The 16,235-nt window shown below is 37.7% G+C and overlaps 1 protein-coding gene across 9 annotated transcripts in view; it reads right to left on the reverse strand.

Annotated features, from left to right (window-relative positions):
• The window catches only part of LOC103547862 (zinc finger protein 677-like), a 49,267-nt gene continuing 33,032 nt past the window's right edge, over positions 1–16,235 (reverse strand). For 3 of the 9 annotated variants that reach the window (XM_070558368.1, XM_070558369.1, XM_070558370.1), the window contains exons 2-4: positions 15,395–15,455; positions 13,238–13,364; positions 1–7,321 (exon numbers count right to left, since the gene is read on the reverse strand). In XM_070558368.1, coding sequence (XP_070414469.1) covers positions 5,151–7,321; positions 13,238–13,364; positions 15,395–15,409 — 2,313 coding nt within the window. In that variant the 5' untranslated portion in view covers positions 15,410–15,455 and the 3' untranslated portion in view covers positions 1–5,150. Of the gene's footprint in view, positions 7,322–13,210; positions 13,365–15,394; positions 15,456–16,235 lie in introns of all 9 variants that reach the window. The other 6 variants (XM_008515335.2, XM_070558363.1, XM_070558365.1 and 3 more) reach the window with 4 other exon arrangements.

Raw genomic sequence — 16,235 nt, forward strand, 5'->3', positions numbered from 1 at the left:
GATTAAAGAACCTTTCCCAGATTCCAATTTAAAGGGCCCCACTGATCACAGCCTAGAGCCCATGACTGGGTATCTGGAAACATCATTAGAGGAAGACAGCCACGGAGCCCCATCAGAAAGGGCCTTCTCAACTCCTTCAGATGACCGGAAAGCCAGTCTGCCTTCAGACACCACAGGAAAGCTGGCTCACAAAAACAACTTCCAGGAAGAGAAGTAGCCGACATCTGTTGTAGACAGCTGTCCCAAGACCTGTATTTCCACTTCCACAACTACTTAATATTACCAATCACATTTTTCAAATGTTATTTAAGATATTTCTGATACTGTGTTTGTTTTTCCAATCCACATCTGAACGGGACCCAGATAGCAATGTCCTTTTACAGTGGGCTCATTCCTTTGCTACACACAAAAATCAACCTACCTGTTGGATATGTGGGCAACTCCCTCTTTCTAGTTCATCTGGGTTACCTTGGTAGATTATTCCCCTTCAGGGCAGACTGGAAAGCTCTGAAACAATTTATTGTGATGGAAAGATCTAGTTCAAGCATTCACAGCACATCTGACCTTTCTAATTTTGACCCTGACACCTGGCCAATAGCCCATCCTATTAATGATACAGTGCATAACTACTTTTTTTCTCTTGCCAAAACCACCCAGTTATCTCAACAATTTTCAATTACAGCAAAGAAACTAGATACTATGAACAGAACCATGACAGGTTTCACTCAGATCTTGGATGGATATATTTGGCTGACTCCTAGCTATGGAACTTTAGACATACTGGCACCTTTATGCTGGGAACAAGGAAATCATTCTAGACAAAGTCAACCTAACTGCACTCGAGACATGGGATGGATATCCTGAGTCATGCAAAAATACCATTAGACTTAAACAAGGTGACTGGTTTGGGACAGACTTGTCTCTACAACCAAGCATTTACTGAGTGACCAATAAAAGACTTCAGTGGTGATGTGAACAAACCTTTGGCGCTGGCTTCCACCTGGCTGGCTAGGGCATCGCACGCTGCTTTCTTTTGGATGCAAGGAAGGACTCACCCTAAATTAACAACTGTCACTAATCTCCCTTTCCTCAAACCCAGATGGACTCATGCAATTTTTCACTGGTATCATCACCGGGGTGCTATATTCCTTCTATAGGATTAGAGGATGTCATATCACATATAGAAGCCCTGACTAAGCTCACTCAACAGGCCCTTAATGATAGTCAAACTGAATTATCATTATTGAATACTAAAATGTCTTTAACGAGTAAAGCCTTCCTCTAAAATAGAATGGCCCTCGATATTATAACTGCATCACAGGCTGGTACATGTGCAATCATGCAAACTCAATGCTGTGTTTTTATACCTGAAGAGTATCCCAATGTGTCATCTCTGCTAAATCTCATGAAAAAGCAAGTAAATGACCTTAGCGATCCTACCCCTAGTCTAAATGATTTATTTAGTTGTCTTTCTATGGGCATCAGCACACTTCTGTGATCCAGATTTTATCTCCTAATTCTGTTATTCCTTCGAATCCAGGTATTAAGCATATTTAAACTAATCATTGTTGTCTTTACTCAGTGCTGTAAAACCAGCATTCAGGCTACAGTGATGGTCTCGTGATGACGAGAGCCAATACACTTGATTCCCCAACTTCAAGGTCTCTTCAAGACGATCTCATCAATGTATAGGCACATCTTATTGAATTTGGCTCTCCCTCATCTTGTCTGCCTTGCTGCTCAAATGTGGCCCTGCCTAACGATAAGTAAGAGATTACATGTAGAACCTCATTCCTATTTCCCCATTCCATGCCTTCCAGATCTTTTTAGTTGATTACCCTCAAGTCTGGGTTACCTTGTAAGATTGGATTTCCAGGGCCTTGTGTTATCATTGGTTTTAGAACTAAGCATCTGGTTCTTCTTTAAAATAATTCCAGCTTGCTTCCACACATGCCTCTGGGAAACACCAACCCGAATCATGATGACTCAACATTTTCCAACCATAAATGTAACCATCACCAGAACCTCCAAGAACTTCCACTCTGAGACCTCAATTGACCTATGACAGGTACCTGGATGGATCCCTAACCTGCATGACCCAAGTTACTCAATTCAATAACTGAGTCCCACTAAGCCCACGAGTCCCTCTGTGGAACTAGATGGACCCGAGGTAGGCAGAGGCCACTTCAGCACCGAAATGGGACAAACACCAAACTGATCATCAGTGCTGCCTGTGGCAGATTTTGAACAAAAGGGAGAATTATGGAATTAGAATTTTTAAAAAAGAGGACCCTGAAAAGAGAAAGACAAAATGAACTCTCTGTGGCTAACTGGGACCTAAAAAAAACAGTCAAATGGCCCTGCAAAGTGCAGTCACGCAGTCTCTTCTCAGAAAAACTACAACTCATACCTGAAACAGCATTCCTTCCTGGCAGATGGCCAGAAGGCTGATATAACTGATCTTAGAACACCAGTATCTATAGGGGAACTGATGAATCAGAGGACTTTGAAAATAATCCCTGTGGTCTATGGTTTTTGCCTTTATAAACTCTGGCTTCTGATACCCTCTCTGGAGCGAGCTTCCAGTTTATTCCAGAGGCTGCATCTCCCTGGTTTGCAAACTGTATGAGCAATAAAGATTCCCTAACTACATTCTCATGTTCCAGATATTTTTTGTTGACAATGCTATTGCACATTTAATAGGCTACTGTAAAGTGTAAACATACCTTTTATACACACTGGGAAACCAAAAACTTTGTGACTCATTTATTGCAATATTTCTTTATTGCAGTCATCTGGAACCGAAGCTATGGTATCTCTGAAGTTTGCCTGTATATGAAATTTCTAGTTTATCTATCAAAAAACAATCCCCATTATACATTCTTAAGAAATTCATGAACATTAATCTTTTGAAATTAATTCCGAGTGCTCCAAGTACAAAAAATAGTATTATTTTTATCTTTATTTCTGAAATTTTCTTTGATTTCCTATTTTTCATATGGTAGCTGTATTTCTTTTTTTCTATTATGTAATGGTGCGAGCCATGGATCTTATTTCAGCACAAAAAATGGCATTAAAAGTATAAACATATGGTGTATATTTATGACTGGGGAGGCAGGTCTTAGGGGCAGGAGAGTCTGAAATTGCACTGCTATGATATTTTCACTATAGTCACAGAAATAGTCTGGGATACATGATGGAGTGCACACCTCATAGGCAAATTATGAATATATATTTTAAAAGCTGTAAACTGTTTTAATCCAACAGGGAAAGAAAGAGTTATAGACGCCATTCAACCTAGAAAGCATAATGATGTATCTATCATTAGTGTTCCTTATGAAGCACCCCAATGAGGTGGGATATGCTCGGGTTAAGGGAAGGCACATGATTCATTCAGGGTTACCAAAAAACATTTACACTTTACTTATTTAGACATGAGAAGTATAATATATGCTAAATAAAGGGGTATAAAAATACAATTTCAGTGGCCAAATTGCATCTTTCAGAAGCACACTCTACTCTGGTTCTTTTGATCAAACTGTCCTCTATAATCCTGTCTCTTCAGTTTCCAAAAATAAGACTAATTTCCCTAATCTATGATATACAACACCTATTACCTCTCAACAGAGAGGGATACCATCATTCCCCCTCCATTTTTTGTACCACATATGCCATCCCCAGTAACCATCATTCTATTCACATGAAAATGTCATTCTCTAACGTTCTGGCCTACTCTTTTTCATGATCATCTGGTAGAGCAATCCTTTCCTATAACAATTGTCAAAGGCCCACGGTCCTAACAACAAATCTACACAAGGGGCTGTGACCACAGACAGCATGATAATTTAAATATTTTACATCTATTCTCTGCCACTCCCTGTGCTCTCAAATTTATACCACACTGTACTTTAAAATTAGTGACCTAGTTTTTCCAGGTTTCATGGATATGAATAAACTCCACCTAATGAAGCAAGTCCTTTCATCGTACCAATCCCTTCCCTGAGACCATCATGATAGGATGACAAATGAAAAGCAAATAATGAAGGTATAACATCAACAGGTTTCAAACTTCAGGTTGTAAGTCATCAATAATAATGTAGCCTTTTCATGAAACCTCAAATAACTGAACAAAAATATTTTATAAACTGAAGATAGACCTTTCCACAGATTTCATTGACACACATCATCTTAAGTTAGAAAGAATTTTAACTTTTAATCTCTGTGGAATTTAACATCTGAGGTTTCTGAATCTTCAAAACTAAAGGACTTACTTCTCTCTAGTATGAATTTTATTTTATTCCATTAAGAGAATTGGTTAAACAATTTATTACCTTCATTACATTTCAAATGTGTTATAATATGTCCCTCCAGTATGAATTCTTTGGCATATTATGAGGTCATTGCTTAAAGGCATTGACACATTTGTATGGTTTCCACCTTATATGAATACTTTCATGACCACAAAGTTGTACGTTTTTGATAAAGCTGGTAACACTCATTACATTTATAAGATTTCTCTCTAGTAAGAATTCTCTTACGTTCCACAAGGCTTAAATTTTGGATATGCCTTACCATACATTACACTTATGTGGTTTCTTTCAAAGATGTATATTCTGAGATCAAGTGAGGTGTGGGCTCTGGTTACCAGCTTCGACACATACATTATTATTATATGGCTTCTCTCCACAATGGAGTGTCTGATGTTGAGTAAGGCTTGAACACTTGCATAAGTTTTGTGCCAATCATTATATTTGTAAGCTTTTTTGCTATTATGATCCTCTGAGATTCCTCAAAGCTTGAGCTTTTGAATAAAAGGACTGACACTCATAGTAGGTTTGTAATGTCCCTTTTCAGTATGTATTTTCTGATACCTAGTCACACTTGGAAATTGGGTAAAAGTCTGCCACACTCATTACATTTGTAAGATTTCTCTCCAGTATGGATTCTCTGATGTTTCATAAGGCTTGAAAAGTGGGTAAAAGATTTGCCACATTCATACACTTGTATGGTCTCTCTCCGGTATGGATTCTCTTATGCTGAGTAATGCCTGAAATCTCAGCAAAGGCTTTGCTGCATCCACTACTATTATAAGGTTTCTCTCCGGTGTGAATTCTCTGATGAATTGCAATGTTTTGCTTTTGACCACAAACCTAGCCAGGTTCATTATATTTGTAAAGTTTCTGTCCAGTATGGATTTTCTTATGTCGAGTAAGATGTGAACTCTGCATAAAAGTTTTGCCACACTCAGTACATTTGAAAGGTTTCTCTCCAGTATGGATTCTCTTATGCTGAGTAAGTCTTGAACGCTCAGCAAACACTTTGCCACATTCATTACATTTGTAAGGTTTCTCTCCAGTATGAATTCTCTGATGAATTGCAAGGTTTGACTTTTGATTACAGACCTTGCCACACTCATTACATTTGTAAGGTTTCTCTCCAGTATGGATTTTCTTATGTCGAGTAAGATGTGAACCCTGCATAAAAGTTTTGCCACACTCATTACATTTGAAAGGTTTCTCTCCAGTATGGATTTTTTTATGTCGAGTAACGTATGAAACATCCATAAAGGCTTTACCACACTCATTACATTTGTAAGGTTTCTCTCCAGTATGGATTTTCTGATGTATTGTAAGGCTTTCAAATCGGTTAAAAGATTTGCCACACTCATTACATTTGTAAGGTTTCTCTCCAGTATGGATTTTCTGATGTCTTTTAAGGCACACAAAATGGGTAAAAGATTTGCCACACTCATTACATTTGTAAGGTTTCTCACCAGTATGAATTCTCTGATGACTTTCAAGGCTTGACTTTTGACTAAATACCTTGCCACACTTACTACATTTGCAAGGTTTCTCTTCAGTATGGATTATCTTATGTTGAGTAAGACCTGAATGTCTAGCAAAGGCTTTGCTGCATTCACTACATTTGTAAGGTTTCTCTCCATTATGGATTCTTTTATGTTGAGTAAGCCTTGAGCGTTTAGCAAAGGACTTGCTGCATTCATTACATTTGTAAGGTTTTTCTCCAGTATGGATTCTTTTATGTTGAGCAAGCATTGAGTGTCTAGGAAAGGCTTTGCTGCATTCATTACATTTGTAAGGTTTCTCTCCAGTATGGATTCTCTTATGTTGAGTAAGGCTTGAATGTCTAGCAAAGGCTTTCTTGCATTCATTACATTTGTAAGGTTTTTCTCCAGTATGGATTCTTTTATGTTGAGTAAGCTTTGAGTGTTCAGCAAAGGCTTTGCTGCATTCACTACATTTGTAAGGTTTCTCTCCAGTATGGATTCTCTTATGCTGAGTAAGGCTTGAACATCTAGCAAAGGCTTTGCTGCATTCATTACATTTGTAAGGTTTCTCTCCAGTATGGACTCTTTTATGTTGAGTAAGCCTTGAGTGTTTAGCAAAGGCCTTGCTGCAGTCATTACATTTGTAAGGTTTCTCGCCAGTATCCATTCTCTGATGACTTGCAAGGTTTGAATTCTGATGAAAGATTTTGCCACCCACATCACAATTATATGGTTTCTCTCTTGTATGGATTTTCTGATGTCTACTAAGGTTCAAGCACTTATTAAAAGCTTTGCCACACTCATTACATTTGTAAGGTCTCTGTGCAGAATGAATTCTCTCATGTTTTGAGAGGTATGAGCTTTTCCTAAAAGCCTTCCTGAACTTAGTACGTTTGTAAGATTTTTCTCTAGTGTGTGTTCTCCCATATTGTGCAGGTAACAAAAGATATTTAAAAACCTTCCTATATTTATTACAAATGTTTCTGACACTAGGAGGAATTTTTTGAAGTGGCAAAACTGAGGAACCACGATTGACAGACTTCTCAACTTGATTGCATTTATAAATTTTCTCCTCAGTTTGCAATCTCTGCAGTTCCATCCAGTGTGCCTGCAAACTTAATCCAGTTCTATTTTCCAAACACTTTATATACTCATTTCCAGCATCACTTACAATATTTCTTAGTTTTAACAAATTGCCTATAAATGGCTCACCATGCATGCAATATTGGTATGTATTATCTCGTACAGACACACTCTGCTTTTGAAGAAAATTAGTTGTAGATTTATTACATTCATCTGTTCTATGAATGAACTGTCCATTATGGATTAAAGGCACTCCTTTGTGATTTCTTGCATCATATCCCCACACACTCCCAAACTCATGCATATTTTCCAAGAATTCTTTGAGGTCAAAATCCTTGATGCCATGGCTTTCATTTCTTTCCAATATCAGTAGATGATAGAATTCTCGTTCATTAATGCCCTCTCTTTGTGATAATCCTTTTATTGCAAATCCAGCAGAAAGGTTTCCTACTAAAAAGAGTTGGAAGATAAATGGTTTATATTGAATTAGGTAATTATACAAAAAATAATCCTTATAATGAACATAGTTATGAAATTTCTGATGCAGTCTTCAAATATCATTGTAATATACAGATTTCTAAATTTTTAGTTTTATATCTTTTCCATATTAATATTTTTCTCCCACCTTTGATAATCAATTTTCAAAACACACCATATATACTATATTTTCTGCCCATATAACTGGATAATTAAATGATACTCCATAGTTAGGGAGCTGATCTACCTACTGGCTAGTATATAACCATAGGCATAAAACGATAATGGAGATTTGAGATTGTTTTCTGTAATTCTTAATCTTTATAATAAGGTGTGTTGACATGATGTGAAAAAAGATACTGAAAGAAAAAATGTATAAAACAATAACAATAAATAGAACATTTTCTAACCCATGATAAATTACCAGGTAAGTTAATAACTAACCACAATTACATAAAATAGTAGTCTCTGAAATTCTAAAGAATTCTTCCTAAGGTACTAAGCAAAGAATTTATATTCAAAATGGAGCACACAAAAGTAAAAAGGAACAATATGTTGAGAATCAGTAAATATGAAATATTGGTTTCAGATAAACACATATTATTATAAAGATTAAAAATTAGGGAAGCCTGTCAGATATCTCAATTATGATTTCATGCCTGCAGTTATATAATAGCTAGTATATAGACCAACTCTGTAACTATGGAGTATCATTCAATTATGCAGTTAGAGGTTCAAAAAATGTAGACAGTATATAGGACATAGTTTGAAAATTTAATATGTAAGATGAGAGAAAATAATATAGAAAAAAATTATGAAAACAAAGTGTACAAGATATAATGCAGCGCATGTGGCATGGGGAGGCATAGGTCCTATGGAAACTGGGGTGCCTAGGTGATCAAAATTAATATACAGAAAGGCACCAGTGTCATTCATTTAGATCAATAAAAGATCTAAGGAAATGCTAGGACCAGGATATAGAACAAGAAGAGTGAAGGGCAGGGTGTAATGGGCAATGTGGGAGCAGTGCTTGTGCTTGCAACGTATGGGAATATGACTATGCTACGGCAGTTAAAATTCTAATCTCTGAAAAAGAGAGGAACTCCTTCAGCAAGAGGCGTAATACTCATTCTGTAGGAACTATTCCATGAGATGAGGCAAACAAGAGAAGAGATTAAAAAGGGAGACAGTGTGGTGTTATGGGAAGAATGTAAATTTACATCTTTTCCAATATTTGCTCTGAAAGTGATCAAAGTGAATATGCCATAAATTCCATTTTTAGGCATATACTCAAGAGAGTCACATATAAATTCCAGAAGACATGTACAAGAACATTCTTAGTAAGACCCAAAGGGAAAAACCTGGAAATGACCACCAAGAGAAGAATGGATGAATTCACTCTCTACAAACTCATATGGATGCAATAAAACCCGCTCAAGGGTCCAGCAATAGAGGGTGACCACGGGTGTTGGATGATCTCTGACAGGGGGCACAGAGCTTGCACGGTGGGAACAAAGTTAGCAGGAGGTTATTGTCAAGGTTTCAACTCTTGGGGCATGTGATTATATTTGGTAAAACATAACTTATGAACTATATTATATAGATTTAAAATTAGAAATTTATAAGTTTTGACACATTGAGTTTGTTAGTCCAAGTGTCCTTATTTGTTATACAAAAATAAGAGTCTCTTTTGCTTTAATATTTTAACTGTTTGAAGTCATTTCTTTGGATCTCTTTATATTACAATCCCAAAGTTATAAGACATAGCATGTGAGAAGTGCGCTTACTATATGTATTACTAGGTATATACTAATTATCATTATGAATTTACAGAAATTAATACACACTTATCTAAAAGTAATGAATTCTGACTTCACAAACATCAGAAAGCAGTACCCTTTAAGGGTGTAACTAAATGACCTAGAGCACAGAATAGCTGGTAAGGAAAAAGGATGTTAGTAGCAGCATTTAAGTGTAGAAATAATTTTTGGCAGTACCATGGTGATCCACGACAGAGGTCTATGTGCAGAGATGTGGAGAGCAACATAACTATCCAATAATACTCAGAACCACAGGACAGCAATGGGATGTGTGTCAACAAGTACCAGGTGATTTTTACAGAATTCAGGTGAAAGGGAGGACAGGGAACAAAACAGGTTTCATGGGTGAACTGAAATACATAATTTGAAGAACTTAAATTGTCTGGGCAACATGAGTCTCAGAAGCAGTAGTAAGGAGGGAACAACGGAGTATAAAAGGTGCCTAAATTGTCTATTAAATAAAATGGGATATTTAAATATTAGGTTAGTATACCAAGATGTGCATGATGAATCTAGACAGAATAATTATTAGAATAAATTATTCGTTGCAAAAAAAAAGTCAGTGAAATTAACATCAAATCCAAGTATTTTTTAGAAAAGTACATACATATGGAAAAACTACAGTATCTTATATAAAAAAATATGGAAAAACCACTTGAATGATATTTCTGTAGGTAAGAAACTTCATTTACTTTCCAACATACTGAACATTCTCAGTTTCAACAATTCAATAGATTTAATTGAGGAGAGCATGTAAAAACAATGAGATACCACTACATGTTATGAGAATAAACCAAACCTAGAACACTGACAACACCAAATACTGGCAAGGATGTGGAGAAAGAACTCTCATTCATTGCTGGTGGGAATGCAAAATATTATAGCAACAATGGAAGACAGCTTATAGTTTCTTAAAAAACTGAAGGTATTCTAACAACACGATGTAGCAATCATACACTTTGGTATTTACCCAAATGAGCTGAAAACTTATTTCCAATAAAAACTTGCATATGAATGCTTATAGCAGCTTTATCTGTAACTGCCATTAACTTGGAAGCAACCAAGATGTCCTTCGGAAGGTGAATGGAGAAATAAACTGAGGTACATCCAGATAATGGAAGTATCCATCACTAAAAAGAAACAAGCTATTAAGGCATGAAAGACATGGAGGAAACTGAAATGCATATAACTAAGTGAAAGAAGAAAATCCTAAAGGTCTATAGACTGTTTGATTCCAACTATAGAACATTCTGGAAAAGGCATATGGAGACAGTAAAGAGATCTGTGGTTGCAAGGGTTAAGAGGGAGGGAGAGATGAACAGGCACAGAACAGAGATTTTCGGGCAATGACATTAGTCTGTAAGATACTATTGTGGTACATATGTGTCGTTATACAATGGCCAAACCCATAGAATGTACAACCCGAAGAGTGAACACTAAGGTAAAGATGGACTTTGGGTGATGATGATGTGTCAGTGTAGGTTCATGAATGGTGACAAATATAGCACACTGGTGTGGGATTTTGATAATGGGGAGGGTCTGCTTATGTGGGGGTAGGAAATGCATGGGAAATCTCTGTACCTTTTGTTCTATTTTGCTGTGAAACAAACTGCTCAAAAAACTTGTCTATCAAAAAACATGTCTCAACACTACTAAGCACTAAGTAATATGAAACAGAAGTAAAAATAATAACTAACACTATTTTCAAAAAATCCTAGAGGTTCTACAGGTCTTGGAGAAACTAATATTGAGTTATAGCCACTCAAGAAAGAAATCATATAAAGTATATAAAACAAAACTCATTCCATGACCCCACAACCCCAAATTGCAGATATAAAATAAAGAACACTAAAAATATCATCAAAAATATTGAACTGATTAAATAAATAGAAAACAAGGTCATTTATAACATTGAAACTTGGAAGATGAAAGTTATCAGTAACTTAAAACAAATTACAGTAGACTTAAAATGTAGGCATCATTCCACTTTATAAACTCCCTCAACAAGACGTGTCAAAGCATATTTGTTGAAGGTGAATGAAGAAAAGCACACACACGGGATAAACAATGTGACAGGAACAGTAGTTTAGTCAACAGTCTCACAGAAATTAGGTTGTGAACTTGGACAGTGTTCTCCTTAGGTTAAGTTCATGCACCTTTTATTTATTGCTGGCTCAAAGGAGATAGATTATTGTATAATGTCTGAACAATACTGTCATACTGCCCCTAGGGAGACACTATTAAACTCCTCAAAAAACAGGAAACTGGAAACATTTGTCAGGCTTTCCTAATACTTTCTACCTCAGTATCCTGGGACATGCTATCCACTACCCAGTGGCTTCAAGAGGCACTTCCGTACGTAGGAGGATGATGTTCTAATATTAATCAATGTTCTGCTTCCAGAATGTCTGTTACCCAGTAAACATCCTCCATGGGAGAGTCCACCAGAAGTTTTCATCACCTAAAGATGAGTTATCTCAACAGAAAGTGAGGATGAAACTTCAGACCCTTGGACCGTGTTGTTTCAAAAGCAAGTTTCAGAGGCAAAATCTTAGGAAAATAAGATATCAGGGAGACCAGGTATTTCTACGTTCCCTGAAAGAGAGAGCAGAAAGAAGGATAAAATATAAGGTATGGGAGAAAAATAAGAGAGTCAGATTCTGCTTAGTTCTTAAGAAGGGCCTATGTGCTGTGCCTACAGGCTGTGGGGCAGAGGCCTGAAAGACTGAGATAGAGTCCCATGTAGCAGTGGGGACCAGAGAGAGGGTCCAAGTGTCCAGTCTTTATATTACTGCTCAGTAACAATCTCAAATCTTAAAATCTATTTAACAATCTCCAATCATATTCTGCTTTGCACATATGTGGCAAAAAGAAAACTGAAGAGATGGCTGAGGGGCCTGAAAAGGCAGACAGGGCTTGACAAAGCCCGGGGAGTTTCATGGAAACCCAGAGACAATGGAAGAGCAGCTATTTTGTTTGTTTATCTCCTGAGAAGTTCTCCCAAGGGCGTGAAACATGAGTGGAAACTGAATAGGTCTTGGGGTCAGGACTACAGAGGCCGGAGCTCTGATCCATATGGACAGAGAACCAAGAGAGATCAAGGGGAAAGAAGACTCCTTAGAGACAGCCATCTCGCTTTCCCTCAACCCAAAGGACCAAAGTGGTGAGAAGAGCCAGATAATAGCACATCGTATGTCATGATACAGCTTTTGCCTGCCTCTGCGTGGGCTGGAGCATCACGGGACGGTGCAAGTTTAAACAGTTACACACTTCAATAACACTGCTAAGTGTGTAAGTGGTTGGTGGGGGGAAATTTCTTTGAGAGCTCACAAGAAATAAACTTTTATTTTCCCACAGATCTTTCCCCATTGAGGAGTTTCCCAAACAATAGTTAATCGAGGCAGCTTGCTCTGAGCCCATCTATCTGAACTCTTACTTGTGCTCACATCTCCACACATTCCCATCTGTCTGCGTTTGTTCTTATTTTCCCCTCACTCTCCATAGTCCAGGGCTGTTTCCCTTACTCAAAAATGGAGATAATATTCTACTGAAGAGAGACTTCAACTTACAAAGAAAAATGGAACAGGATATGCTATGCTTTTCCAGAACACATTCTCAGCTCTTTGTTCAGCAGAGAGGACATTATAGGTGGGTCTAGAAAAGTATTTCAAAAATCAGTCAGCTGACTGCCTCCTTCTGAATGCTAAGAGGTTAAGTATGCAGGCACCCAGCTCTCTCCAAAGAACTACTCAATCAAAAGCACAAGAGTAAAGCCACAGAATCAGATATTTTAAAAAATTTGCCATAAGGTTCTCTGATTATTAATATTCTGCAATCACCATTAAACAAGCACAAAATGCACAGAACTTCTGAAGAAAGGGGGACTTAAGAATCCATACGCCACATTATGAAACCTTTCCTTTCTGAGTCAAAGCAGCTTCAATCACTCTCTTAAGAACAGGAATCTGAAACTCAGACAAGCAAGTCAGGGGCTCCGAGGAGACTCACAAGGGAAAACGCAAGGATATACAATAGTAGTTACCAATTTCGGGAGGGAAGTTCTCCTCACCCAGGGAGAGCAGGTTCCTGTAGTTCTCCAGCATCACGTCCCTGTACAAGGCCCTCTGAGCGGGGTCCAGGCTTTCCCACTCCTCCTGAGAGAATTCGATGGCCACGTCCCTGAAGGTCAACTGTCCCTGAAAGGAAAGCACATTTCACCACGTGAAGAGGGAGAGGGCTCTTATTCTGACACAAAATGAGAGCAGAGATGTGCAAGGACTGACTTGCCTGCAGTGAGTGTTTTCACTGAATCATGTAAGATAATTCTGAACAAGTTATATGTCTAATTTTCTTTTAACTGAGGTGAAATTCACATAACATAAAGTTACCCATTTTAAGTACAATTCAGTGGCATTTAATACATTAATAATGTTGTGCAAACATCACCTCTATCTAGTTCAAAAACATCTTTATCATCGCAAAGGAAATCCATTACCCATTAAGCAGTTGCTTCCGATTCCCATCTCCCCAGTCCCTGGTAATCACTAATGTGCTTTCTGTCTCTATGGATTTACCTATTTTAGATATTTTCATATCAATGGAATGTTATGAAATGGGTGACCTTTTGTGTGTGGCTTCTTTCACTTAGAATATTTTTGGTTCATCCATGGTGTAATATCTATCAGGACTACATTCCTTTCCTATGGCTGAATAATTTCATTGTATGACTATACCACATTTAGTTTATTCTCTCATCCTTTCATGGACATTTGAGTTGTCACCACCTTTGGCTAATGTTGACAATGCTGTTATGAACAGGTGTTTGAATATCTGTTTTCAATTCTTTTGGTTATATACCTAGGAGTGGAATTTCTGGGTACATGGTTTAACGTTTTACAGATCTGCGACACTGTCTTCCACAGTAGAGACAACATTTTCCAGGAATGTATCAGGATTCTAGTATCTTCTTATCCTTACCAACCCTTGTTATTTTGTTTTAGTATACTCATCATAATGGGTGTGACATGGTATCTCATTGCAATATTGACTTTGCATTTTCCTTATGATTAATTTCATCGACCATCTCTTCATGTGCTTGTTGGCCACTGTATATCTTCTATGGAGAAATGTCTATTAATGTCTTTTGACCATTTTTTAATTGAGTTCTTGAGTTTTGGTTGTTGAATTGTATGAGTTCTTCATATATTCCGTGTACTAGACCCTGACCAGATACACGATTTACAAACATTTTCTCCCATTTAGTAGACTGTGTTTTCATTTACATGGCAGTGTCCTTCGAGGGACATAATTTTTAATTCTCTTCATTTATTTTTTTAATAATTATTCCTATTTTTTTATTGTGGTAACATTGGTTTATAACACGATATAAATTTCAAAGGTACACTGTAATATATTTCGAACTCTGTGTAGCTTACATCACGTTCACCACCCAAAGACTAATTACAATCCATCACCACACACATGTGCACCTTTCACCTTCCTAAATTTTAATTTTGATGGAGACCAATTTACCTATTTTGTCTTTCTCTCTTTCCTTTTGATGTCATATTTAAAAGTCCACTGCCAAATCCAAGGTCAGGAAGATTTACCCCTAAGTTTCCATCTAAGAGTTTTACGGTTTTATGTCTTACATTTAGTCTTTGGTTCATTTTGAATTCTTTTCTTTATATGGAGAAAGGTGGAGCTTCAATTTCATTCTCTTTCATGTGGATATGCAGTTGTCTCAGCACCACTTCTGAGACTATTCTTTTCTCACTGAAAGTTTTTGGCGCCCTTGTGAAAAAGGAATTGACTATAGATGTATGGGTATATTTGAGGACTCTCAGTCCTACTGCTCGGATTTATATTTCTATCCTCATGGTGGAACCGCAGTTTTGCTTACTCTAGATCTGTAGTAAAATTTGACATTGGGAATTTTAAGTCCTCCAACTTTGTTCTTTTTCACCATTATTTTGGTTATCTGGAGTCCTTACCAATTCAATATAAATTTTAAAATTGGGTTTCTGATTTGTGCAAAAATGGCTGTGGGGATTTTGGTGGGGATTCCACTGAATCTTGACAGTCCTTTGGGGAGTACTGTGACCCAAACAACACTAAGTCAACATTTTAGGTGGGACCCTTCAGAGCCAGAGAAGATTAGCAAGCACAAAATATGGTAATTTAGGAAGGAGAAAACAGAACAATCAGCTAAGAATAGGATTTTTACCTGAGAAAGAGCCATTCCACCTTTCTTTCCTCTTCCTCTGAGATTCTCAGGTTAGATTCTTCTGTATGACAAAAATATGTTGTTCTCCAGTTAGAATCAACACACCCCCTTCCTCTGCCACAAGAACCTTAATACAGGTGACAGACCACCCTTTGCTGCCCACTGTAACAGGAGGGATGCAGGGACAATAAACTCCATACAGAGACCAGTTATATGAGTTTTTCAACCATTTCTTCAGAAAGCCCGCCCCTCCTACTGTTTGAAACCCACACACTCTGCTGCAACTGCATTGTCCTTTATCCAGTTGGCACGAAGCATAAGGAAACTGCCTCATCCAGGTGCTTGATTCCTCCCCTGGGGGCCAGCATCCAATGAGTGGTTGATGCAGCATATAAAAGTCTGTCCCTTCCTTCAATATGGACCAACTCTAAAGGGGTACCCAGCTCCAGAGCTCCCTGCTGTAGCAATACTGAGAAGTTCAGGTTTTTGTCCTGAGGGGGATGGGAAATCATAAGAGGGTTTATTGCCAAGAGATGACACACTCAAACTTAAGATTTATTCATGAAACACAGAGAGGCAGAGAGTGAAGCTGAAAGCGACGCATGCCTGTCTGAGCTTCTGCCCCTGCCTCTTTCTCAGAGGTTTTCATTCTTTTTGGAGGACTGGAACACATTTCAATCTCTAATTCTAACTGGCACCCTCTCCCAGAAAACTACCAAATGCAGACAACATGCCCACTTTTGAACATCATTCCAGGGCTCCCATTTGCTCAGACTCAGCATTCCTGGTCTGCTCTCTCAACTCCATGTTACAGGTGGTGTACCGAGGCTCAGAGGGGAAG

Source organism: Equus przewalskii, chromosome 9 (assembly GCF_037783145.1).
Source record: "Equus przewalskii isolate Varuska chromosome 9, EquPr2, whole genome shotgun sequence".
Lineage (NCBI taxonomy): Eukaryota > Metazoa > Chordata > Mammalia > Perissodactyla > Equidae > Equus > Equus przewalskii.